Below are 12,216 nucleotides of genomic sequence, written 5' to 3' on the forward strand. Positions count from 1 at the left end.
AAGATTGTTTCTAATCACATCCGGGTGACGTGCAATACAGGTGTGTTTTGATTTGTACTTGATATTTACTATAAAACTATAATATTGACAAATACGGGACAGAATGGATACAAAGTGTCCATACTTCATAATACAGTGTCCTTTGGGCACATCTTAGGGAGCCTTCAGTAATTACAGGGGGGGGGGATTAGGCTTGGACTGTTACGTACAATGTGACCCTCCCTGACTCCATCGTGCTAAAAAGTGTCCCTTCCTCAACTTCTTTCTTTAAAACATGACACCTCCCCAAATTAAAACATGAATTAAAGGCTGTCAGATATGTAAAAGGACACGAGTTCCAGAATCAAAGTTAATGACTTCATTCAATGAAAATATTCATTGGTCTTGAACATTCGTAAAAATGATGCGTTACCCCTCTAAACTTTTCACTCTAGGTGAAGTAATGTTAAAGAACGTAGGTAAGAAATGGGGACAGTCAGAATCCCCCCCCCCCTTCTATAAATCCATTGGCTCCCCTCCCAAGGTTGAAGAATATGCCCGACGCCAAACTGCTTAGGATTAAAGCATTCTTATTGCAACCTCTATCCTACCAGGTCCCCAATTATACAGCTGGGTTGAATGAGGCATAATCATCTTTCAAATCCTGGCCATGGACTTTCAGAAACAAACAGCAGTGGTGACGCTCAAACTGGCAACTTACACATTCCAAGCTGTCCACTCTAATAACTCAACCGTCACAATGCCACATGAAATAAAGTTATAACTAGATTCTTCAGAACTTGAATATGCAAAGAGAGCTTTACTAACAGTAAGGATATACGGTAAAGACTTTGATACATGTCTACAAGGAAAGACAAATTCAGACTTTATGTTACTATGTTTTTTATTAATTTCATGTACATTGTTAAACAAAAAAAGACATACCTCAAGAAATTGCATTACTGTAAAACATACATAACTTTGGGAAAGTTTTAAATGCTTCTGTTGAACTAGGATGAAAATTTGGATTTAAAAAAACAACAACATTTATCTGACAGAAATATAGAAATAGCTGAATGGGAACAAAGGAATGACCGTACTATATAATCCCATAACTCCACTGATAAGATAAGTAGTAATCCAAGACCATGGGATTAGAGCATTTTGGGTTTAAAAAATTTAAGCACAGATTTTGTACTCAGGAGTAGAGGTCATGGTTGTGGGTGTTGGATGGACGCTGTAACTGAATTCTGCTCTTTAATATTAACTCCCTAGCTTGAGCACAAATGTGTATTTCTTGTACACCCAGTCCACTGTTCTCCATTCCCTAACTCCCTAGCTTGAGTACAAATGTGTATTTCTTGTACACCCAGTCCACTGTTCTACATTCCCCAACTCCCTAGCTTGAGCACAAATGTGTATTTCTTGTACACCCAGTCCACTGTTCTACATTCCCCAACTCCCTAGCTTGAGCACAAAATGTGTATTTCTTGTATACCCACTCCACTGTTCTATATTGTACACTCACACAAATAGTTCTAAATCAAGTTTTGGTCAAGCTATCAACTGCAGTCACCATATTGAAAATTATTATCTAAGACAAATGCTTGTTTACAGTAGATAGAGAAGAAGCCCTGTACAACAAGTAACACTGAAGTAAAACACTTTCTCTATGTGCTACACTCATTCATATCAAGTTTAAAAATATGCTGTTTCAATTGGTTTATTTACGAGCCTAGCATGTACATGTGGCCTTTCTAATGTGGTCAATTAGCAAATGAAACAGTATACTTTTACACTTGATATGGATGTTATAAAGAATTGTGGTTAATACAGAAAATGCTTTACTTTGGTGTTATGGGTTGTATATAGTTATCAAAATGTCTTGTGTATCCACATTACACACTTTGTACAATAACACACTGCTCTACACTCCAAAACTTCAATCACTTTGTTTTCACGAACTAGTTTTAGACCAAATATTCCCACAATTTTGTGCTCTTAGGTATATAAGTGAGGTTTATAGTGTTCTTGCAAACATGTCCCTTTAATGTCAAAGATTCAACACTAGGGGGCGCTTTCATCTTTGAGTCATATCACTGTTCACAAGTATGTCTGCTTATTTTGAGTAAAAACTGGGTAAACATACACACACATTCACACACACAGAACTAGGCAAAGTTTGATCAATATTTTTCTGTCACCCTTGAAAAAACTCCTTCCACTTTCTGCTGAGGTGAAATTGCTGCTAATAAACCCTCTTGCTGTCTTTGCCTTGCTACTTCAACTAAACTCTGAAAAAAGGAACAAGAAAGTGATTATAATGAATGCAGTGACTACACCAGTATATTAGAAAATATATTGTTCAGCTGATGCAAATATGAATGAGATAAGAGGCCTTGTCATTATGAGTCGAAGATGAGAAGTAGAGTGACATAAGGGGCCCTGTTATTATGACTTGAAGATGAAAATTAGAGTGACATAAGGGGCCTTGTTAGTATGAGTCGACGATGAGAAGTAGAGTGACATAAGGGGCCCTGTTATTATGACTTGAAGATGAAAAGTAGAGTGACATAAGGGGCCTTGTTATTATGACTTGAAGATGAAAAGTAGAGTGACATAAGGGGCCCTGTTATTATGACTTGAAGATGAGAAGTAGAGTGACATAAGGGGCCCTGTTATTATGACTTGAAGATGAAAAGTAGAGTGACATAAGGGGCCTTGTTAGTATGAGTCAAAGATGAGAAGTACAGTGACATAAGGGGCCTTGTTAGTATGAGTTGAAGATGAGAAGTAGAGTGACATAAGGGGCCTTGTCACTTATGAGATGAAATGTTCAAAATCAAATTATAATCCCCATTTGTTTTTTTCTTAAATTAAGATTGTACAAGTAATTTAATGATATTATTCTTTCAGGTGGAAAATAATTGCGACTTTCAAGATTTGTCTCTACTAAGGGCACCTAGTACATCATTTGATATTTCTCATCTTAACACCTTTAAAATGTTGGGTCAGTTGGTTGGTTAAAAACTTTATAAAAATAAGTAATATAAGAGTATGGGTAGATGTTGGTGGTATTTTAAATTCATAATCATACTGTAACATTTTGAATGACTTAGAATAGACAATTAAAGTCAGACAGAAACTTTGACCTATTTATTGTCCTTTAAATTTCCTGAATTTCACCTGTAAACGATTATTTTTCCATAGATAAATGTTTGCAGGGTGGCCATCTTAAAATCAATGATGCTGTGACATTTTTCTACTCCTGCTATCGAGGGCATCGATTCTTTTCTTTTTTAAAATCACCAGATTGAAAATATATACATGTCCAGGGTCTATGGGGGTCATGAGATACAGAATTAAAGGTAAGGGTGTCCCTGTTTCAGGTAAGGCTGCCCTTATCAAAATATATATGATAATATGAGGTTATTACCCGATATTACCTCGTCGTTCATCATATCACCTTGAGTGGAGATACAACGAATGAAGTGGTGATATCGGGTAATAATCGATTTATCATATGCCTACGCCCAGGAGTTCAAAGGGTAATTACAAATAAATAAAGAGAGCAAGGCTTGCAATTCAGTGCGCTTTGTGTGTCACATAACCTGTTATTAGGTGACATTCACGTACACATAGATGCATAGTTTGCTAACCCTGCTCAACTTGCCCCGACGATCATCAATTTCCATCAGATTTTGGTATAACTTTCCATAATTATTTCAAAATACAATATTGGTATTCGAGTAAGTTCTCTAAAATTTCAGAAAATGCTTTAATGTGTTAGTAAAACTAGATGGTCGACCGCAAGTGTAACTACTGCAGTACGATAGTGTGGTACGGGTAGTAGCGTACACAATCAGTGGATGACTCACACAGTTGTGCCCACAATACCGTACCTGTATCATGTATGAATTTACGATCATAAATACTATCATTTGGGTATGGATATTTCCATCAAAATTTCCTTGTTTTGAAAATTCCACATTGTTGTGGCATACGCGATATCCCTAACTTCAACACTGATGATTGGCCATCATTTTATTTAAGTTTGTTTATGTTCAGAATCGACATGTTTTGTCCAATCAGAGAGGTGTTTTCCGATGACGTTTAACATGAATATCATGACGTTTAATGTCCCATACCAGAAATGATATTTCATGTTAAACATCACAAGGAGTGATTGATATGGGCATAGGTATTATAATACCACAAACCTACCTTTTGAAGACAGGCGACCTATGACCTTGTCATCTGAAAAAACGCCAGTATCATCAATGGATACTAGTATGTGTTCAATAGATTATTATAATAAATACATTGTAATAACGTACCTTGAATGACTTGGGCTCATAAATGGCTAGCTGACCAAGAATTTTTCTGTCTAGAAGAATATTACACTGTCAAGAAAAAGATCACCGACACTGTTAGTAGAATGAACTCGTAACTAAAAGAGCGCCCTCTATGTGCACCTTTATGTAAGTGTCCTTGAAATTTGTCTATGTTTACCTAAGTCTTAAAGAAGATAAGATATGAACACTGCAGAGTTGGAAACCCTAGCATTGAAGGGAAAAATTAAAATAAAGTTTGCAAAGATACCTATATCTTTTACCATTTTTTTTGTAATTTGTTAAACTCTGTTATTTGAAAGCTTGCACATTTTGATTTGGTCAAAAGGGAAAACTTTTCCACAGAAGCTAGAATCATTCAAGACTATGACATACTATTAGGTTCCCATCCTGTGGATAACATTCATGGTCAATAGTTCTATTTGTTCAGTTTTCAAGTCTTTAAAGGTGATTCAAAATGCTCAGATTCACTATCGCTAATTTGCTAGACGACATGTTTGTGAAATGCCTTCTGGTTTTAAAACTTTTCAAAAGCGTCTGCAAACACCTTAAAATGACCTTTTTTCAGTCACTTCCCTTCGGATTTACTTCGAGAGTTTTCGGGTATTTCCGGTCCCACCTAGACCACGGGATTTTACGACATCATAAGGAGACATGGTTAGCACATAGCCTATGACGAGCGTAGTCAACAGGTGAATAAAACTCAACAGCATTGTGAAAAAATACATTGCTGGTGGTTGTAATAGACATCAGTAAACAAAAACTACACTCTACATGTCTTATTAACCAACATTTACCGATATTTACTCACACTTTCTGACTAATTGGCAGTGTCTGTGGGTATAAATGCTAAAATATGATCTCCCCATATTATGGCAAAATAAATCAAAACGGCTAGACTAGATATATATAAACACTTGTAATGTAGCGTGTTTCACATTCATTGATTTTTATTTATCTGATTTTTTATTATTTGCCGACAAGAAGCATTACGATACTGTAGTGACGTTTGACGGCATCCCCGGGCCAAGGACGGCATATTTTAGCCCAATCGTACTCGCGTCGCCTTTTGAACAGTGCATTTAACAACAAAGTAAACGTATTTCATCTCGAATAAATATACTAGCTATTAGAATACCAATGGGAAACTTCAAGAAGGCATATCGGGACATGTGCCACAATATATTTGTTGGTCCCATAATACACTAATTGATTCGATTTGCTCCCAGCATATGGAAGTACGCTCCGAGTCATTGCATCATGTAAATGGAACTGTGACCGACCTAATTTTGTTGTCCATATATAAAATGAGACTGACCTGTAAATTTTTCACAGTTTTCGTTGTGGTCTTGTATTGTCACATGTTTGGCTTGTGAACACAAGTTTACATCTATTATTGTCTAGTGCGTAATACTCTAGTCCGAGTCTGAAACCCATATAAAACCTAAGAAACTCGCATTCGGATCGGACAGAACAGAAGTAGGTCTCATCGACTTGTTGGGGACTCGAATTATTGCTTGTTTTTATCACGGTATACAGGTGATTATTATATCGGTAGAGGGGTAGTGTTGTCAAGTTTTGTGCAGTCACCGCGGCCGCGGCAGTAAGCTTATACTAGGATAGTTCCGCCGATCAAAGCTGAAGCAGTGTATGTACAATGTACTATGGAATCGGGAGAGCACAGCGCACAATCGTGTCGGGTTAAATTTATCCACGTGTTGATGTAATCCATATTTATCAATCAGATATATTGTAAAATTCTTCAAGTCGTACAGAAATAACGTCTCTAACTTCAAAACAAACCCTGAGAAACTGGACCGGACGCGTGTGGCTAGCCAAGTATCTAGTTGCAGGCTTTCTTTCATAACCATGTGCTGGGGTCACGACCTTGATTGCATGCCGACGTCAATATTGTCCAATCATATTTAATATCATGAACACATCGCGATATTTGATTTGTTGGTTTCCTAAACTGTATACTTCGAATACCATGATTCGTTACAGAATTCTTCTAATGAATATTAAATAGGCCGCTTGTTGCATTAAATTAAGTGATATCGCAACAAGGGAAACCATACAAGTTTTCTTCCAGACGAGTTGCTAAAGTCATGTAAATGACAACACTAAACTCACGAAATTTCCTCAATTCTTTACAATTTTATTGCTGATAATATGGCAATCTAATAGCTAGTATATTTATTCAAGATAAATATGTTTACTTTGTTGCTAAATGCGCCGTTCAAAAGGCGACATCAGTGAGTATAGTCGAGTATAGTGGGCAATAATATGCTGTCGACGCCATGCCTGTCGAAGATATTGTAATGCTTCTCCTCGGCAAATAATTAAAAAAATCAGATAAATAAATTGAAACACGCGAGCGACATTACAAGTGTTTATGTATATCTACACTGTAGTCTAGCCGTTTTGATTTATTTTGCCATAATATGGGGAGATAATATTTTAGCATTTATACCCACAGACACTGCCAATTAGTCAGAAAGTGTGAGTAAATATCGGTAAATGTTGGTTAATAAGACATGTAGAGTGTAGTTTTTGTTTACTGATGTCTGTTACAACCACTAGCAATGTATTTTTTCACAATGCTGTTGAGTTTTGTTCACCTAGTGACTACGCTCGTCATAGTCTTAGCGCTAACGTGTACCCCTTATGACGTCATAAAATCCCGTGGTCTAGGTGGGACCGGAAATACCCGAAAACTCTCGAAGTAAATCCGAAGGGAAGTGACTGAAAAAAGGTCATTTTAAGGTGTTTGCAGACGCTTTTGAAAAGTTTTAAAACCAGAATGCATTTCACAAACATGTCGTCTAGCAAATTAGCGATAGTGAATCTGAGCATTTTGAATCACCTTTAAGTTGTAGGTTAAATTGAAGTTTGAATATAGCCGTTGCTTCATTAATTATTTCTTGTACTGTCGTTCATTTGACACACATCACTCATTTTCCACAATATGGGGTACCTTCACGTGATGTTTCTTTTGAAATGTCTACAGAGTGGGTAACAGGAATATGATATATTTTGTGAAATCACTTTTTTTTCTTTTTTTTTTTATAATAATCTTTATTTGTCCAAATAAATTCGGAAATTTGTTGAATGGTCGCCGCAGAGCAGCGCCCTAGTGCCCTAGTGTTGAAGAAGCAGGAGGAAACTGGAGTGCCAGGGGAAAACCTGCGTTGTTCGGCAGGGTCAAACTGAGCATTACCCTTCTTACATGCAGACCTAGTTAAATTTTAAATCAAACCCAGCCAACACCAGGCGGGTTCGAACCCAGACTGCAGAGGTAAGAGGCGTACGAGCTAACCGCTCGGCCACAGACAACCCACTTAGATTATACCATGCACAAGCCAAGCTGAACAAAAAAAATGCAATATATACTCTAGTCGTTCTACATCACGACAACATGTGTCTATGTCACTGGTTCTGCTGTGTTTGAAATATGAGTCAAAAAGTTCAAAACTGTCATTAATTTCCCTGTTTTTCTGTATCACTGACACTGGTATAATCATGTTATTTGCCAATATTTTTCTTCATTCAGCCGGAAAATACTCGTGACCTAAGGGTTGTCACTACAAGTTGCTAGACGAGTAGTGACAAAGACCCCTTAGGTCACTCATATTTTGCTCAGCTGAACAAAGAAAATATTGGGGAATAACATCTAAATATACCCTAACTATCAGTTTTAAACAAATCTTCATACAATTGAAAACATGGTCCCTAACTTGAGTGTTTTATGGCAAAGTCACAGTGCAAATTTGAATGGTCTCTCTACATACAAAGCTTCATAATATATTGACCAAATTGCTATTTGACCTTGAATATGGAGATCAAAGGCAAAGGTCAAGATATGAAAAATAAAGCTGACCTTTGGGTTAAAGACATTGAAATGGACTCTTTGTTTATTCAATTTCATGAGTTAACAAACATAGAAAGATTTTGGTCATTTCACCTTGAAAGTGTTTGTCAAGGTCACAGGTCAATGTCTCATTAGAAAGCTCATTGACAATGAGAGGATAGACACTTGAATGGTGTCAAGTGTATCAAACTTTTGGAGATAACAAGCAAAATGTGCTTGTTTATCACAAACATGGCTCTATTTTGCTATTCAAGACAAGGTTGTGAAATGCATATGCCTCACACAGTAAAAACAAAGACATGATTAAAATATCACCATCACTTGAAATGTTTGATTCAAAATGGAAACAAATCGTGTGTATTTATCAACATGACATACTTTGACAAGATTCTGCATCAGATGATTGTATTTCATTCCATTCTCTCTGCTGGCTGCAGACACTCTTGTGATCCACAACTGAAAATAAATGATGAACACTGATAAACACATGGTAAACACATGGTAAACACATGATAAACACATGGTAAACACACGGTAAACACATGGTAAACACATGATAAACAAATGCTAAACACAGGATATACATGATCTGTGGTTACATTTTGCTAATACTATCATAAGAGTTTTATCATTGGCAATTATTTAGGAACTTAGTTGTAAATATGAGATTGATGTATATGTCAAGAAATGTGTGTAAGTTTTTGAAAACCCTGGTAAATCTGGTAAAAGTTACAAACATTTCCATTCCATGTACCATAATTCTGGTACTCTGGTAACATATCCAGGGGAATTATGGGATAGTTTACCTTCTTATCATCAAAAACACTGATATAGGTGGATAGGTGGGTGGATAGATGAGTAGAAAGATAGACAGTATATTACATAACATTTAGGTAATTCTAGCTGAGAGACTTGGCTATCTGGTTCACAATATTGACTTAATTGAAAGACCTAGGAAATGACATTGTCAGGCCAGACAACTTACTCTCTGGGCTAACAATAACATAATACAATTATTTTAATGATGTTACAAACACATCACGCCAGATACACTGTAGTTAAGTCTCTGGACTAACATAATTCAATTATTTTCTTGATGCTACAAACCTTTCTCATATATCTCTTCTTTTTAATCTTGGAATGTGTGGAATACTGTAATGCTTTATGTACGGATCTCACGGCCAATGAATAACAGTTCTTCCTCCGATAACCAAAATACTGAAATATAACAAAATAACCAAGACAAAGTTAGTTTTTTTCAATTATAGACTTTTAGTATCAGGGTTTGAATAAACAGTAGTCCCATGTCCACAGGCTACCAATTCTGTTGTCATGGGTTACCATAATTTACAGCTAATAGTAATAGCTCTCTCAGGCTACCAATTCTGTTGTCATGGGTTTCCATAATTTACAACTAATGTTGTATTTTGTTGTTGTATTTTATTTATTAACATGTCCTATGTGGACTTAAAGTATACATTTGTTTATACAATCTGGTTCTAATGTTATTAAAACTTGCCACATCCAGCCCCTTGGGCTTATAAGACACAAATCCAATTTGTTGCAAAATAAATAAATACATAAAGAAAGAAACATTTTTTTCAAGTGTGAGGAGTATATCTTACAAATTATACATTGTCTCCTTTCTCTTATTATAAGCATCAAAGATAAAGTTTGCCAACAGGTCAGGTGTTTTGATCATCAGTAGTTCAATCTTATCCATAATTTGAAAAGCACTGAAATCTGGGTATAAAGCACACACTCTACTAAATAAAGTATCTCTTAAAGAATTATACAGACAGCAATCAAAAAGAAAGTGTTTTTCATCTTCAATTTCTGGTCCTAAACAAAAATTACAGGTTCTGTCCTCCACTGGTAGCTGTTGAAATCTACCTGTTTCTACTTTTAAAGGTAAAATGCCAGTTCTAAACTGAGCGAGAATAGACCGTTTCGGTCTTGACAATGGTTGCAGTAAATAATTTTCTGTTTCATATTTTTTCTTAAAAGAAACATAAGTTCTTAACTTGGGTTTTCTACACAAATCAGTAAACCACTTCCTTTCAAAAGTCTCTTTTAACTTACAAGAGGCATCATCCAAATTTAAAGCTTCAAGATTTAAAAACTTATTTTGTAAATTAATATTTCTGAATACATTAGCTATGTCATAAGACCAATTCTTGTATCTATCTCTTAAATTGTAATCCCACAAAAAGACAGCTTTAGTGATTCTATCATTTGGCATCTTAACCACTCTATTCCAAAATTTGAGAATATTCAGTTTATGTCTCACATTAGATGAAGTCCAACCCATATCACCATTTATGGCAAGTTTTGGTACAAATTTATGCACCCCAAGAAAATATCTTATTGCTGTATTTTGTAAAGATTCACATTTCATATTATCAACATAACCCCATATCCCAGAGCAATAATCTGCAATTGGTATAACACAAGAGTCGAATAAAGTGGTAAAAGTGCGAAATCTAAAATCCCTGTATTTATGTATTTTTGAGATTACAGCTCCTAACGCCCTGCCCGCTGCATCACATAGTGTACCTGCTGTTACCTCAAAATTTAAAAATTCGTCCAGTACAACCCCAAGATATTTGTAACTAGGAACCATAACTAATGCTTTATCGTTGTATTGAAAAACAAAATTTGTTCTCTCAATATTTGGACCCCTAAAATGTACAATTTGTGTTTTTGCCTCATTAACGACCATACGCCACTTTTGACACCAGTGGGCGAGTACTGTGATTGCTCCTTGAAGTTTATCTTCGGAATCTGATACAATCACTATATCATCAGCATAAAGTAGGACACTAATCATCCGATCACCCACTAATAGTAATAGCTCACTCAGACTACTAATTCTGTTGTCATGGGTTACCATAATTTACAGCTAATAGTAATACAATGTAGCTCTCACAGGCTACCAATTCAGTTGTCATGGGTTACCATAATTTACTGCTAATAGTAATACAATGTAGCTCTCACAGGCTACCACTGAGTAAGTGACAATTTAAAGGATGGAAGATTTACACAACGTACAACATACTGACAAATGTATTTGAATAACACACAAACTGTATTTCCAATGGGGGGGGGGGGGGGAACGACACTGTTTTCAGTTCAGGAATAAAGGTCTACTGGTCACCATCCTTGGGCTACTATTTTCTGGTAGCCAACTAGGACTACATGTACCAAAGAAAAACAGTTAATTTCAAGCCCTGGAGTATACTAGTAATATTGAATACTGTAAACCCAGACACTTTGCTAAAGACTAACGTGAAAATAAGTAGAAACTAAAATGCCTTCTTTTACAAAAACACAATGTACCAGTTTGGTAATTAGTAAAAAAACAAGTCTTTGAAAAATTGCTGAAAACTGTAATTTTCTAGTTACGAAAATGTCTAACTGTACAGTCTGTACATATTGATTGTAATTTGGTATTGAGGCCACCGAGGGTATATAATATTTTTCTATATTGTTACATTTGGTTAACATGGACGGTAATATCAAAACACAACAAGAAAAATTGTGGTGAATTTTCAGAAGTATGTGGCAATATAATTAGATTATGAAATTTTCGATTATTCGGGGCAAAACAGAGCAGAGATGGCAATAAGCAACAATTCGTACTGTAGCAGTGTAAGTATAACAGGAAATACCTTTGAAAGCTCGAATATCTTCTGTTTTCGGGCATATCTATCTGGAGGCGGCATCCTTGGTGCCATTAAAAATCGAGTGAAAAACATTTTAGCACGATGATATACCAATAAATTCAGATATCAATACAGTATTATTATGAAGCCTTGGAAGCAAACCTCGTGCATGACCTTTGAACTCATACCACTCAGCTCAACTTGTTTTTATCATACTTCTTATATATTTAAGATATTCTCGATTTTCTTCTCTGTTGCAGCGTAAATTACGACGCTTGTTTCTCACCATACCCATGTTCAATGATAATACCTGACTTCGTCTCATAATCAACCTGGATCTTCAACATTT

At 35.8% G+C, this 12,216-nt stretch overlaps 1 protein-coding gene across 1 annotated transcript; it reads right to left on the bottom strand.

Moving 5' to 3' along the window:
• Window positions 1–931: 931 nt before the first annotated feature.
• On the bottom strand, window positions 932–12,024 carry LOC144451561 (large ribosomal subunit protein bL20m-like). Its single transcript, XM_078142439.1, has 5 exons — window positions 11,874–12,024; window positions 9,310–9,420; window positions 8,581–8,658; window positions 4,317–4,382; window positions 932–2,273 (listed from the first exon to the last, which is right to left on the bottom strand). Exons 1-5 carry the CDS (start codon window positions 11,958–11,960, stop codon window positions 2,166–2,168), a joined length of 450 nt encoding a protein of 149 aa, XP_077998565.1. The 5' UTR covers window positions 11,961–12,024; the 3' UTR covers window positions 932–2,165.
• Window positions 12,025–12,216: the final 192 nt, after the last annotated feature.

Source organism: Glandiceps talaboti, chromosome 21, assembly GCF_964340395.1.
Source record: "Glandiceps talaboti chromosome 21, keGlaTala1.1, whole genome shotgun sequence".
Classification (NCBI taxonomy): domain Eukaryota; kingdom Metazoa; phylum Hemichordata; class Enteropneusta; family Spengelidae; genus Glandiceps; species Glandiceps talaboti.

Coding starts and splice junctions, on each gene's coding strand:
- LOC144451561 (XM_078142439.1), bottom strand. CDS start 11,960: ATGTTTTTCACTCGATTTTTAATGGCACCAAGGATGCCGCCTCCAGAT. Junction 4,383..8,580: donor TGATGCAGAATCTTGTCAAA/GTATGTCATGTT, acceptor TTTTCTTGACAG/TGTAATATTCTTCTAGACAG. Junction 2,274..4,316: donor ATGAGCCCAAGTCATTCAAG/GTACGTTATTAC, acceptor TCCTTTTTTCAG/AGTTTAGTTGAAGTAGCAAG.